Source organism: Camelina sativa, chromosome 15 (genome assembly GCF_000633955.1).
Source record: "Camelina sativa cultivar DH55 chromosome 15, Cs, whole genome shotgun sequence".
NCBI lineage: Eukaryota > Viridiplantae > Streptophyta > Magnoliopsida > Brassicales > Brassicaceae > Camelina > Camelina sativa.
In genome coordinates, this window is record NC_025699.1 from 3,257,612 (window position 1) to 3,271,346 (window position 13,735).

At 36.7% G+C, this 13,735-nt stretch overlaps 4 protein-coding genes across 6 annotated transcripts; all 4 read left to right on the plus strand.

Annotated features, from left to right (window-relative positions):
* LOC104744987 (methyl-CpG-binding domain protein 4-like protein) lies at nt 89–1,925 on the plus strand. Of its 2 annotated transcripts, none has more exons than XM_010466136.2 (2): nt 89–1,168; nt 1,412–1,925. In XM_010466136.2, the coding sequence occupies exons 1-2, from the start codon at nt 197–199 to the stop codon at nt 1,721–1,723; spliced, it is 1,284 nt and encodes a 427-aa protein (XP_010464438.1). In that variant the 5' UTR covers nt 89–196; the 3' UTR covers nt 1,724–1,925. The 2 variants fall into 2 exon arrangements, with proteins under 2 accessions (XP_010464438.1, XP_019092656.1); XM_019237111.1 differs by having other exon boundaries at nt 1,402–1,544.
* On the plus strand, nt 2,845–5,298 carry LOC104744988 (probable ADP-ribosylation factor GTPase-activating protein AGD11). 2 transcript variants are annotated; one of them, XM_010466138.2, is made up of 10 exons: nt 2,845–3,057; nt 3,158–3,344; nt 3,442–3,525; nt 3,607–3,691; nt 3,774–3,849; nt 3,939–4,102; nt 4,183–4,387; nt 4,475–4,591; nt 4,670–4,765; nt 4,861–5,298. In XM_010466138.2, exons 2-10 carry the CDS (start codon nt 3,299–3,301, stop codon nt 5,140–5,142), a joined length of 1,155 nt encoding a protein of 384 aa, XP_010464440.1. In that variant the 5' UTR covers nt 2,845–3,057; nt 3,158–3,298; the 3' UTR covers nt 5,143–5,298. The 2 variants fall into 2 exon arrangements, with proteins under 2 accessions (XP_010464440.1, XP_019092031.1); XM_019236486.1 differs by having other exon boundaries at nt 3,195–3,344.
* LOC104744989 (rhomboid-like protein 19) lies at nt 5,504–8,093 on the plus strand. Its single transcript, XM_010466139.2, has 8 exons — nt 5,504–5,623; nt 5,756–5,880; nt 6,169–6,229; nt 6,315–6,481; nt 6,706–6,811; nt 6,928–7,130; nt 7,236–7,373; nt 7,753–8,093. The coding sequence occupies exons 1-8, from the start codon at nt 5,612–5,614 to the stop codon at nt 7,853–7,855; spliced, it is 915 nt and encodes a 304-aa protein (XP_010464441.1). The 5' UTR covers nt 5,504–5,611; the 3' UTR covers nt 7,856–8,093.
* On the plus strand, nt 8,706–12,148 carry LOC104744990 (phosphatidylinositol 4-phosphate 5-kinase 6-like). Its single transcript, XM_010466140.1, has 9 exons — nt 8,706–9,435; nt 9,521–10,268; nt 10,352–10,519; nt 10,600–10,765; nt 10,848–10,964; nt 11,057–11,250; nt 11,334–11,467; nt 11,552–11,621; nt 11,726–12,148. The coding sequence occupies exons 1-9, from the start codon at nt 9,165–9,167 to the stop codon at nt 12,015–12,017; spliced, it is 2,160 nt and encodes a 719-aa protein (XP_010464442.1). The 5' UTR covers nt 8,706–9,164; the 3' UTR covers nt 12,018–12,148.

Below are 13,735 nucleotides of genomic sequence, written 5' to 3' on the forward strand. Positions count from 1 at the left end.
AAAAAAAAAAAAAAAAAAATATATATATATATATATATATAATTGACCAAAAAAATACTTATAAATTTTACAGACACTAATGGCGAAAAAGGGTAATTTACAGACAAAACAAAAATATCGGCGAAGAAGAGAGATTGGGTGCTCTGTTTTGGTTCCTTAAAAGAGATTGAGGAGATTATATATTTGTAAATTTGAGATGGTTCCTCCAGTAATTTATACGTATACGCGAAGGAGAGGTCGAAGACTTGGAAGGGACGATGATACTTCAGTGATGATGACTCGTCGGAGACCCGACTCCGATACTATCGAGGTAATGGTTGAGAATCGCTTGATTGGTTTATTTAAGGAGGATGATGAAAGAATTCGAGATTTGGGTTGCATTGATGAAACTGAAACCAGAAGTAATTTGCTTCTTCAATGTCATCGTGATGATGTTTGTTGCCTCGACAAGGGTAATAAGAGCGATAGCTTTGTTTCATGTAGTAGAAATTTGGATGATTTGTTCTCTGGGTTCGCTTTTAAGGGTGTGAGGAGTAGGAAAAGGGATGACTTTGGAAATGAAACTTCTAGTTATAATCTTGTTTCTCCATACTTCCAAGGATCTACTACTGATTCACAACAGTCCAATGTAGGGTGTGATTCTCATAGTGTTTGCTCTCAAAGTAGAAGAAAACGTAGGAAAGGATGCAGCAAAGTTCCAAGAGTTTCTCCATACTTCCAGGCATCAGCTATTTCACAATGTGGTTCTGATATTGTTGCTTCACAAAGTGGAAGAAACTATAGGAGAGAAAGCAGAAAACTTCAAGCTAAGGTTCGAAGAGTTTCGCGTTATTTTCAGGCGTCAGCTGATTCAGAACAGCCAAGAGATTTGCGTCAGTATTTTAAGGTTGTGAAAGTTTCAAGATATTTCCATGATGTTGTGCCTGCGGATGGAATTAGAATCGATGAATCACAAAAGGAGAAGTCAACAAGGGTGAGGAAAACTCCGGTTGTGAGTCCTTTACTCTCGCTTTCTCAGAAGACCGATGAGGCATACCTGCGGAAAACGCCTGATAACACATGGGTGCCTCCACGATCTCCATGTAATCTACTTCAAGAAGATCATTGGCATGATCCATGGCGTGTGCTAGTTATATGTATGCTTCTCAACAAAACATCTGGTGCTCAGGTTTGTCCTCATTCCTCTCTCCTTATCTTTGCTGAACTTAGATAGATACACTAATTAGTATTTGAGACCAAATTCGTTTAAGTGGATGTGTTTAGTTTTGTCATTAAGAAGTAGTTACAGTCTTTTGGTTTGACGAGTAATTGATTAACCATGAAATGTATTGCTTTGGTCTTGTTGAAATTTGGTAGAAGAAAAGGCTTTGTGTGGGTTGGTCAGTGAATTTGTTTTAAAAGGTGATTGCAGACACGGGGAGTGATATCAGACTTGTTCGCATTGTGTCCTGATGCAAAGACTGCAACAGAAGTTGAAGAAAAGGAGATAGAGAGTCTGATAAAACCTCTTGGACTGCAAAAGAAGAGAGCCAAAATGATTCAACGGTTATCTCTGGAGTATCTTCAAGAGAGCTGGACTCATGTCACTCAGTTGCATGGCGTTGGAAAGTATGCAGCAGATGCGTATGCTATATTCTGTAACGGGAATTGGAATCGCGTGAAGCCTAATGATCATATGCTAAACCATTACTGGGAATTCCTCAGGATTCGGTATAAATTATGAGTGGTAAGTAACATCTACATTGTACTAAATAGTATTTACTGGTAGTTTTCTTTTCTTCTGTCTTTTATTGTCTTTGTCACCAATGTTTAAAAGCTGTAAATGAAATATTATCTTATACTAATAACTAGTTTGTATATCTTATATATTGTAATGTGTTTTGGACCTTTTGGTATCAGCTATGGCTTTTATTTTGTGTTTAATATTGTCGAACAACTAAGATGGAGGCATGAGTTAGTTGAGGGTGGGAAAGCTATGCGACTTTCTCAGTTCTTATTATATTCAAAATTAAGTTTTGTTTTTTAGTTAGATTGGGCAATATGACAATGATGAGGCAACTACTACTACTGATATGAGCCAAATCCAAAACTTAGAACTCATTAAAATAAGTTCAATATTTATTGGTAAACAAATGTACCAAACCAATGCATGTTATTGGTTTATTTGCAGAGGCAATCACAACTTTAATGTGTTTCTAAATTTAAGAGATTTTAATAAGGTTGTTTGGTAAGGGAAAAAGGAAAAATGTTGTGATAATTTGTTATAATGACGTGTCAACTACAATATTTTCACAAAATTGAAAATCACAAAATCGAAAATCCTCTTTTTTTTTTTTTTTTTTTTCAATCTCTCTCTGGCCGACAAATAAAAAAACAAAAAACACAACTAATCATAGGCTTCTCAATCTCCTTTGTCTGCAGGATGATGATGCAACTTTTCAGACAATTTTCTTCCAAAATCCTTCCGTAATTCTGTTTTTATGTTTCATCGTTTATAGGCCTCCGTGGTCGTTACACCCAACCTTACTTTTTCTCCCTCTTCCCCCAAAAAATAAAAGAATCAACTGATCTTTTAGAGTTTTTAGGTTCTTCCAAGACATTGAAATTGAAATTGGAACGAGGCTTTGATGGGTTTGTAATTTCATATTAGCCCCTTTGTTTAAGGTATTTCTCAAAGAACGAATCTTTGAAAAACTTTTGCTTTGTTTGGTGCAAATTAAGTTTATGTTTTGTTTTCTGGTGATGGATTCAGATTCTCCTTGTTTTAAAAAATCCAATGGCTCCTTTGGGGATGTTGTCTTGATTCTTGGGAATAATGTTGTTTGAATGGCCACGGCTTTTTTNTTTATGTTTCATCGTTTTTAGGTTTTTACCCTTCGTGGTCGTTACACCCAACCTTACTTTTTCTCCCTCTTCTCAACAAAAAAGAAAGAAAAAGAAAAGCAAAGATGTCGATGTCAACTCATCTTTAGAGTTTTTAGGTTCTTCTTCCAAGAAATTGAAATTTGAGCGAGGCTTTGATGGGTTTGGAATTTCATATTAGCCCCTTTATTTAAGGTAATTTGTCAAGGAATGATTTTTTTTTGATAAAACTTTTGCTTTGTGTGGTGCAAATCAAGTTATATTGTTTTGTTTTCTCTGGTGATGATGGATTCAGATTCTCCTTGTTTTTAAAAAATGCAATGGCTCCTTAGGGGACGATGTTGTCTTGATTCTTGGGAATAATGTTGTTTGAATGGTCACGGCTTTTTTGAGCATTCCTGTGTTCTTCACTATATTGTCTCGGCTCTGATTCGAAATGTCTCTCGGCCAAGAAAATGTCGAACCTGTTGTTGAAGTTTCAGGTAAATTCCAACACAATCCTTTCATCTATTATCCCCTTACCCCCAACTTTTTAAACGTGTAAATGGTTTTAAATCTTGGCTTTTGTTTGTTTTATAGGGTCGCATGCTTGCTTATATGAACTTTTATGTTCAGAGACACCCAGATGGACTCCTCACATGGATTTGCAAACATCTCCTTCTGGTGATTCTTATTTTTTTTTGGATATGGAACTTTTCTTAAGATATATGTTAGTGTTAGTTGGTGACATGTTTTGTTTTTCAGATCCTCGAGATCGGTTAGAGAAGTTGCTGAAGCAACCTGGGAATAAATATTGTGCTGACTGTGGCTCTCCTGAACCAAAATGGGTGTAAGTTTGATTAATTACTTGTTGTGTGGTTCTGTACATCTTCTTTTGATGGATTGGATTGATTCATTTCATCTCGTTTTAGGTCGTTGAGTCTCGGTGTATTTATCTGCATTAAGTGTTCTGGTGTACACAGAAGTCTTGGAGTTCATATATCTAAGGTACTTTCTTTTCCATTACCAATCTTGTTTTCTCTGCTTCTGTGTTTGTAGCCTTTAAATCGATAACTTTGATTGACCGATCATCGCAGGTTCTGTCAGTAAAACTAGACGATTGGACAGATGATCAAGTTGACATGCTTGTAGGGTACGGTGGAAACACCACAGTGAACGAGAGATACGAAGCTTGCAACATCGACCAGTCAAAGAAACCCAAACCAGACTCTACTAATGAGGAACGCAATGATTTCATCAGGTGACATTTTTTACTTACAGTTTGTTATAATGTTATGTTTGTATAATAATGTTCTTGTCGTTATATCTTTAAACCTGCAGAAAAAAATATGAGATGCACCAGTTTATGGATCCAAAGGATGGTGCTTTGTGCCCTTATCAACAGCCTAGCAGAATAGCTACTTCACCACCGTCTTTATGTTCAGCAAACCACCGTTCTACAAAAAACCGTATTGGTCATGCATTTAGGAATAGCTGGGGAAGAAGAGAATCTGATCACAAAGGACCAAAGAAGAGCAATTCCATGGTAACAACTACTGAACACATACACAACGTTACATGTTTGGCTAATAAATGTTGCTAACGTTAATTTTGTGGGTGTTTTACTTTACAGGCAGGCATGATTGAGTTTGTGGGATTAATTAAGGTTAATGTGGTTAAAGGAACCAATCTTGCGGTTCGAGACGTGATGACCAGCGATCCTTATGTTATCCTTGCTCTTGGCCAACAAGTGAGCTCTCTGCCATATCTCTACTAGACAACTTGTATGATTTTTACTTAACCTCTCATGATTGTTTGTTTGTTATAGTCGGTAAAAACACGGGTGATCAAGAACAACTTGAACCCTGTGTGGAATGAGACGCTAATGCTTTCGATACCTGAGCCCATGCCTCCTCTCAAAGTGGTAAGAACAGAAATATCATAAACATTTTTAGCCGTTAACAAACTCGACTGAACAGAGTATATACCAAAATCTTTTGATATGTAAAAAATTTGCAGCTAGTGTACGACAAGGATACATTCTCGACAGATGATTTCATGGGAGAGGCAGAGATAGACATACAACCATTGGTGAGTGCAGCAAAAGCTTACGAGTCATCGAGCATAAAAGAACCAATGCAGCTGGGAAGTTGGGTGGCGAGCAAAGAGAACACATTGGTGAGTGATGGGATAATCTCACTTGAAGAAGGGAAAGTGAGACAAGACATTTCACTTAGGCTTCAAAATGTGGAGAGAGGTGTACTTGAGATCCAGCTTGAATGTCTTCCTCTCACTCAATGATATATATATATCCTCCTTTCTTCCCTCACTTTTCTTTTTTGTTTGTTTTGTTTTTGAATTTAATAGTGAAGAGATGCTAATACTTTTTCTTCTTGATCCACCTCAAAACCTATGTATAAAAAAACCATAATTTGATTGATCATTCTTCAGAACCAATCCTAGTTTCTACATTAGTATGAAAAGCAAATCAAGATTTTTCAATGATAACACACTAATCATGTATGTTTGGTGTTAATAGTAAAAATGTTATTTTTTTTTTGTTATTGTTGTAAAGTGTGAACAAAGTAACAAACATATAATAATAATGTAGATATGTATATAATTTAATTAATAACATATATATAAGTATATAAATTACCAATTGAGGGAGAATTAAAGGAGAAAATAATCTCCGGTTTGAGCTGCATCGGCGAGATCTATCGTCAGATTTGTTGTTTTACACTCTCTCTCGCTCAAGTCCTCCGGCGACATGAGTTCTCCGGTACGGTTATTATAGTAGATCTACGAAATCGGCTCTGAGATCTTTTTGCGTTTTCTTTGTTTTTCGATTTTTTTGGAAACCGTCGTCTCTGATCTTACTAATCGTCTTAATCGTCTTACATTGTGTGTTCAGGGAACGAGTATGTTCACCACTTTCACTAAGCTCTGCAAAGGACTTGCTCTGGTACTTGTTGTGGGACACCTCGTTGTTCAGTTCATTCCTGCTACCATCCCTTACCTTGCTCTCATTCCGGCGAGGTACTTCCGTCTTTCTCTCCTTCTCAATCTTATTTCAAATTCTAGGGTTACGATTTTGCTACTGAATGCATTTTGTTCTACTCCGCGCGATTCTAATTCCTGATTCACTGTTTTGAAGAAATTAGGGTTTTATATATGTTAAAATCAGTTATAAGTATATTACTTAGGATGCGAATTTGATGCTCGCATGGTAGTATTATTCAAATTCCAGCGTGAGAACAATGTGATGCTCCTTGAAAATTGTGAATTCCAGTGATTCGAATGACTTCTAACTCTTGTTCACTATAGGACTATTCCTTTTGCCTGGAATCTGATTACAAGCGGCTATTTTGAACTATCAGTATATGGGGTATGTTCAACTTGTTCCTATCCAAATCCAGTTTTCTCATCTAATAGTACTTGAATGAATGAGTGACTGTTTTGCAATGTTGCAGGTTGTCTTCAGCACCGTTTCTCTCCTCTTTATGGGAAAGTTCCTGGAGCCCGTCTGGGGATCCAAGGAGTTCCTTAAGTTCATCTTTGTGGTGAACTTCCTTACGTATCTCTGTGTTTTCGTTACAGCCATTGCTTTATACTACATCACGAGGCTGGAAATCTACCTGTAAGTACTCCACCATCCTATACATACTCACTAAGTGTCTGTCTGTTTATTCATAATGAAAATAGAGTCTGTGATCCTCCACGCTGTAAATTATTATAACTCGTTTGCTTCCCTGCTCGGTTAAGTTCACTCTTTACCACTGTATATGATGACTACTCTATTCTTAGTTATATTTCATATTTTTCCTCAGTATAATAATGTGTTCTCTGTTTTCTCCTTGCTAGATATATGCCCTTTGCAGGTTTTCATGGTGTCTTGGCAGGCCTTCTTGTCGGGATAAAGCAGATAATACCTGACCAGGAGGTATTGCTGTTAAAGATAAAAGCAAAGGTAATCTCTTACTTTCTAATAAGAAATGAATAAAACTATGTCATTTTGCTTACTTTAACTTCGGCTGGTCGAAGAAGTTCTCACATCCTATTCTTGCCTCTGGTTTTTGTGTGCAGTGGTTGCCCTCAATTATGCTAATTCTGTCAATAGCCTCAAGCTTCTTTACACTAGATTCAGCAGCATACCTTCCCACTTTGATATTTGGTACATATATGGGCTGGTTATACCTCAGGTACCTGCAGAGGAGACCAGAAACAAAGCTCAGAGGTGATCCAAGTGATGACTTTGCATTCTCCTCTTTCTTTCCTGAATTACTCAGGTAAAGAATATTTCTACATTTTTTAACTACACTTTCGAGTTTGCCGACAAATCAATTCATGCCTCATATGTTGTTGGTAATTTTGTTTTTCCAAATGAAATGCAGGCCTATAATTGACCCTATAGCCTCAATCTTTCACCGGATGCTTTGTGGACGATCAAATGTCACCAGTGAAGACCATGATTATGCTACCAGTGGTGCACCATTGCCAGGTTCCGATTCTGCTGAAGCATCCAGAAGGAGGTAAAATTGTTTCCTTTTCTTTTTTTCCCCTCTTTCCTGTTATAGTTCAATGGCAGTTTATTTAGACTTTAGATGTAGCAATCTTACATTCTTACTGAATCCCCAGCTCTATGGGGGTTAGTGCAGTTTATGTCTTCAAATATGAGTATACACCTTTTTTTGGCTTGACATCCTCTAGGATCTACATAATGCAAAACGAGATAACGAATGATTTTATTCATTCGATTCTAAGAAAAAGTGATTTTTATCAGAATGTAGGACTTAAGAGACTATGATTATGAGTAGTTTGTATTGAACCAAATCCTGAGAAAACTTGTATATTCGGTTCTAGAAAAGGCAAAAAAAAAACTTGTTATAACTCAAAAAGATGTAATTGCAGAGAAAGAGGGGCAAGAGCTCTAGAGGAGAGACTAGCAACAGAAAGAATGGTTCCTGGAAAGAACAAAGATGAATTGCCGAGTGATGCATTGGATAGCGTATAAGTGGAGATTGCAATAAGCTTTTTGAAGAAGGTGTGTGGGTTCTTGCTTGTTTCAGGTGGACATCTTTTTTTCTTTCTTTATGAGGTTGGTCAATGGTCATTATACAAAAAAAAAAAAGATCAGCTTCTACGTAAATTGTTAAGACAGCTCGAAAAATAGTACATTTTCCTTGGACAAACCAGTTAGAAATGATTTCCTTGGACGACTAGATAATAGAAATTTATACATGTTTAACTTCTCTCCAAACTTTTTCCTTTTTCAAAACAGTCGCAATCGATCACTCTTTTAAGATTAAGGCACACAAAAAGTTTGTTTGTTGAGTGAAAAGCAAAGCACTAACTCTTTTTTAAAAATGAATTACCCACCCCCACTAAAATCACTTGTCTTTACTATCAACTTAAACTATAAACATATTAAACCTAGTTTGTAGCTGTCAATTTGTGTTGTTTATTTGAATGATTGAAAAGTATGACTTTCATTATTATTAGGGGGAAAAAAAATCAAAGAAATGATCAATCAACAAAAGAAGTTTTAAGTATACAAGAGTTGAGTCAGATTGAGCATAAAAGAAGGGACTCCATTGACTAGGATAATTTTAAACAAAAAAAGAAACTATAACCGTATCATATTTTATGTTTGGAATTTGACTAATTTGGTTTCCGTGGGGAAGTTCGTTCTCATTATTATTATTATTTTTATTTATTGTAATTTGAAAAAGGAAATGACGTAAGCAAATTGACAAGGTAACCACGTCGCATCTATGCGAGAGTCCCTCCAGATGTCTGGTTTGGTAGTCGCTTTAGGAATCAAACGCGGAGCTCCAATAACAATGGCCATTACCAAACTTTTACAATTTCTCTCTCTCTCGATAGAGAGATTCATCCATCATCACACACCACCAACAACATTTCTCAATCTTCCCTCTTTTTTTTTCTTTTCTTTTTCCCTCCTCGTTTTCAATTTCCTCTTCTCTTCTCTTCTGTTGCTCTTCGTTTCCCCACGCCATTCCCAAAAAAAGACATCTCCTTTATCTCTCTCTCTCTCTCTCTCTCTATCTCTCTCTATCTATCTATGTTCTCGTCGTCCTTGGCTATACTACATTTTCCTCCATTGAAAATCCGATAATTTCTGAAAGACCCACCAAAATATGCGGCTCGGCGATCTAAGCTATGGAGGAACGACGAAAGAGAGAAACGTAGAATCCAACAAGACAATGTGAAGAAAGAAAGAAAGAAAAAAAAAAATAGATTTTTTAAATAAAAAAGTGAAATTTCGTAGGAAGAAGAAGAAGAAGCAGGAGAATATAGAAATGTCGGTAGCACACGCAGATGACGCCGACGATTACAGCAGACCAACTGGTGAGTCTTACCACGCCGAGAAAGCTTTACCAAGCGGTGATTTCTACACAGGACAATGGCGTGATAATCTCCCTCACGGCCATGGCAAATACCTTTGGACCGATGGTTGTATGTATGTCGGAGAATGGTGTAGAGGCAAAACCATGGGTAAAGGTCGTTTCAGTTGGCCTAGTGGTGCCACCTACGAAGGCGATTTCAAAAACGGTTACATGGACGGCAAAGGTTAACAACTTTTTACAATTCCCTACCCGAATCGTTGTTTCATCTGAATCATAAAGTTTTGATTTTTATTTTTTTGTTTTGGTAGGTACTTATATTGATTCTTCTGGAGACTTGTATAGAGGGTCATGGGTTATGAATCTGAGACATGGGCAAGGAACGAAAAGTTACGTCAACGGTGATTGCTACGATGGAGAATGGAGGAGAGGTTTACAAGATGGACACGGTAGGTATCAATGGAAGAACGAGAATCATTACATTGGACAATGGAAGAATGCGTTGATGAATGGTAACGGTACCATGATTTGGAGCAACGGGAACCGTTACGATGGTTCTTGGGAAGACGGTGCTCCTAAAGGCAATGGAACTTTCCGTTGGTCTGATGGGAGTTTCTACGTTGGTGTTTGGAGCAAAGATCCTAAAGAACAGAACGGGACTTATTACCCTTCTACTTCTTCAGGGAATTTTGATTGGCAGCCACAACAAGTGTTCTATGCTGATTTGAGTGAATGTGTGGTTTCTACTTGTCAGAGGATCCCGGTTTTGCCGTCTCAGAAGATGCCTGTTTGGTATGGTTCTTCTGAGCAGAGTAGTAGTGGGAACAGGACCAAGAACAGTGAGAGGCCCAGGAGGAGATCGGTTGATGGAAGGGTAAGTAATGGTGAAATGGAGTTGAGGAATAATGGTTCTGGTTATCTTCAGTTAGATGATAATGCAGAGAGTAATAGATCCTCATTAGGGCCTTTGAGAATACAACCTGCTAAGAAACAAGGACAAACTATCTCCAAAGGTCACAAGAATTATGAACTCATGCTTAACTTGCAGCTCGGAATTAGGTAAAAACCGAAACTATCTATTTGTGTTTTTTTCGCTTTGTTATTTGTTTGATGTGGAGTGTTGTTTTTTTTTTGTTGGGAAGACATTCTGTTGGAAGACCAGCACCAGCGACTTCTCTTGATTTGAAGGCTTCTGCGTTTGATCCAAAGGAAAAACTTTGGACGAAGTTCCCATCTGAAGGATCAAAATACACTCCTCCACACCAGTCTTGTGAGTTCAAATGGAAGGATTATTGTCCTGTGGTTTTCAGGTTTGAGTCTCTCTTACCTTTTGATTTCTTCTCTTGTGGTATTTTAAGAAAACAGATGAAAATGTTGTGTGTTTGTGTAGGACTCTGCGGAAACTGTTTAGTGTCGACGCAGCAGATTATATGTTATCTATTTGTGGGAATGATGCTCTTAGGGAGCTATCATCTCCAGGGAAAAGTGGAAGCTTTTTCTACTTGACCAACGATGACCGCTACATGATCAAGACTATGAAGAAGGCAGAAACTAAAGTAAGAGCTGAATTTTTTAAACCGCATCATTCTGATTATTAAGTAGGATTCACTGATGTCTTTGTTTTTTTTCCCTTGACAGGTTCTTATAAGGATGCTCCCAGCTTACTACAATCATGTCAGGGCATGTGAAAACACTTTAGTTACCAAGTTCTTCGGTCTTCATTGCGTGAAATTGACTGGCACTGCACAGAAAAAGGTCCATACCCCTTTTTGTATTCATGTCTCTGCATTGTTTTTGTTAGCATTCTCAGTTTGGATGTACTAATGAGAGTATACTTTTGCCTGCAGGTTCGATTTGTGATAATGGGTAATCTATTCTGTACTGGTCACTCCATCCATAGGCGGTTTGACCTCAAAGGATCCTCTCATGGCCGTCTTACTACTAAACCAGAGTCTGAAATCGATCCAAACACGACTCTTAAAGATCTTGATCTAAATTTTGCATTCCGATTGCAAAAGAACTGGTTCCAAGAATTTTGCAGGTGACTGATTCATTACTTATATCTCTTTTTGCTTTCTTTCATTATTAATCCCAAATTCTGAGTATTTGTTTTTTTTTTACCAGGCAAGTGGACAGAGACTGTGAATTCCTTGAACAAGAGAGAATCATGGATTATAGTCTCTTGGTTGGTCTTCACTTTCGAGAAGCTGCATTTAAAGACTCTGCCACTCCTACTTCCGGTGCTCGAACCCCAACCGGTAAAATCTTGTCAAATCTTTAACTCAATTTTCGAAAATTCCATCTTAAAGCTTGATTGAAGCAACTTCATCATCTTTAAGCAGGAAACTCTGATGGTGGAAACGCTCGTCTCTCCCGGGGAGAAATGGACCGGTTTCTTCTTGATGCCAGCAAGTAAAGAACCATAAATTCAATGTTTATATCGCAAAAAACGTAAAAAAAAAAAAGGGTTTTATAACACAAAGTGTGGTTCTTCTTTAATGATATGTTTTTTCCAGGCTAGCATCAATAAAATTGGGTATAAACATGCCAGCAAGAGTTGAAAGAACAGTGAGAAGAAGTGACTGTGAGAATCAGCTTGTTGGGGATCCAACTGGTGAATTTTATGATGTGATTCTCTACTTTGGTGTAATAGACATTCTACAAGACTACGACATAAGCAAGAAGCTTGAACATGCCTACAAATCAATGCAGTATGATCCGACATCAATCTCAGCAGTTGATCCAAAGCAATACGCACGACGTTTCAGGGATTTCATCTTCAGGGTCTTCGTTGAAGAAGACACTTGAGAGAACAGTCATCTAACTTGCACGCCAAGGCCCAACAAAGTTTGAGGTTATTCTTTTTTTTGTTAGAATTTTTTGTTTACTTTTCTCTATAGATATATTTGTAAATTTATTATGTTATTCAACCAATTCTTCTAAGTAGAAAAAAAAAATAAAAAAATCGATTCTTTTGTAACTAAAAAGTTCAATACTCTCTGACCCTTTTTTGGTTGTTGTTGTTATTCTTTTGTACTGCGTTTCTTCAAACGTGAAAGAAAGTACGTGTACAGCAGATGGGTGACTTGTGTATATCTTATTCTTTACCTTTCGTCCAATTTTTATATTTTTCACTCTTTAGAATTAACTAAGCATTAAACAACAGAACATGTTTCTAGTTTTCGTTTTATTTTATTTTCAAATTGATTTTTAAATACGTTGGAACAAGTTGACTTGTAGGTGGATTGGGTATTAGTACAGAGATGTGAGGTTTTCTGGTGCTCCTCTACAAGCCAAGCTCAAAGCCAATGCTAATAAATTTTAAAATAAGTTCACATAGCATTCTTTAACAAAAAAAAAGAAGAAGAGTTTAGATAGCCTCTTTTCTTGATTTACATATGGCTTGAATACTTTTATTGATTTTTAATTTTTGTTTGGATTGTATATTATCCCTTTTTTTTTTTTTTTTTTTTTTCTGACGTCGTATAGATTTGCCTTATATCAGTAGTAAGGAGACATGAGACAGCATCTTAAGAAACAGAGAGTATAATAAGAGGGCTATAATCTGTAGCTGATAATAATGATATCCATTTAGTCTTTTGGATGAATATATAACCATCTTCAGTTTAATGAAAAACCAAGGCCAATATATGTGTATTTTGCGTAGCGTTGCCTTGAATGGGGATACTCATTAGGAATCTCATCTAAGATGTATATAGAATATGCAGAACTTTTTGTGTGAAAGAGATGTCTAAAAAACCTAAGCTAAATGAGTTTGTTTGGGCTTTCTCTAAAAGGTACTGTTAAAAAGTAGATGCAAATTTAATTGGGAACAGTCAGTCATGTTTAGAAACTAATGTAAAAGACTAGTGAGACAGGATCGAAAATGGTGGTTGGGGACATGCGTCTAGGGCAGTAGGGCTCCTGCATATGCTTTTGGCTACACGAGACTTTTTAAAAAAGTGTTTATATCGCCTGATTCAATTGACATTATGCCTTCTCCCATGCCTAGGACTTCTCCTGTTGTAGCTAGGAAGGATCTCCCCAAAATATCATTTTATAACTGCCAGGTTTCCATTAGGTTTGTGTCCATTGGCTATAATTCCTATAAGGATTCAAATTCATTGGCTTTTAATCGGTTTGCATAATCTAAACCTATCCGTATATACCAGATTAATTCGAATCAACCAAAAAAATAATCCGATAAGGGTCAATGAAATTATTTTATGATAATACATTACATCAAACAGAAAATGTATAAATTAGAATATAAATGGGAGAAATCTAGCATACATGCATGAATCACGCATGCATGTTTGCGTAATTAAAATTTTGAAAAATCATCTAAAACTATTTTAGATTTGTAACTTAAATTAAATCAACCAAAATTACTTAAAATTTGGATAGAGATTTTACTAATTAATATAACGATTCTTATTACCCGATAGGCCGATACCTCAACAACTCAACCCATCTTGTCCGATAACAGATTTAGAAACTCGAATTACCTTTCCCATACCGACCCA

Excerpts from the sequence above, each read along its gene's own strand:
- LOC104744989 (XM_010466139.2), top strand. Across the intron at positions 6,812-6,927 it reads TGTTAAAGATAAAAGCAAAG|TGGTTGCCCTCAATTATGCT; the intron begins GTAATCTCTTAC and ends TTTTGTGTGCAG. Across the intron at positions 7,131-7,235 it reads TTCTTTCCTGAATTACTCAG|GCCTATAATTGACCCTATAG; the intron begins GTAAAGAATATT and ends AATGAAATGCAG.
- LOC104744990 (XM_010466140.1), top strand. The coding sequence starts at position 9,165 with ATGTCGGTAGCACACGCAGATGACGCCGACGATTACAGCAGACCAACT. Across the intron at positions 10,766-10,847 it reads TGAAGAAGGCAGAAACTAAA|GTTCTTATAAGGATGCTCCC; the intron begins GTAAGAGCTGAA and ends TTCCCTTGACAG. Across the intron at positions 11,622-11,725 it reads TTTCTTCTTGATGCCAGCAA|GCTAGCATCAATAAAATTGG; the intron begins GTAAAGAACCAT and ends TGTTTTTTCCAG.
- LOC104744987 (XM_010466136.2), top strand. The coding sequence starts at position 197 with ATGGTTCCTCCAGTAATTTATACGTATACGCGAAGGAGAGGTCGAAGA. Across the intron at positions 1,169-1,411 it reads ACAAAACATCTGGTGCTCAG|ACACGGGGAGTGATATCAGA; the intron begins GTTTGTCCTCAT and ends AGGTGATTGCAG.
- LOC104744988 (XM_010466138.2), top strand. The coding sequence starts at position 3,299 with ATGTCTCTCGGCCAAGAAAATGTCGAACCTGTTGTTGAAGTTTCAG. Across the intron at positions 3,850-3,938 it reads TTGGAGTTCATATATCTAAG|GTTCTGTCAGTAAAACTAGA; the intron begins GTACTTTCTTTT and ends CGATCATCGCAG. Across the intron at positions 4,592-4,669 it reads TCCTTGCTCTTGGCCAACAA|TCGGTAAAAACACGGGTGAT; the intron begins GTGAGCTCTCTG and ends TGTTTGTTATAG.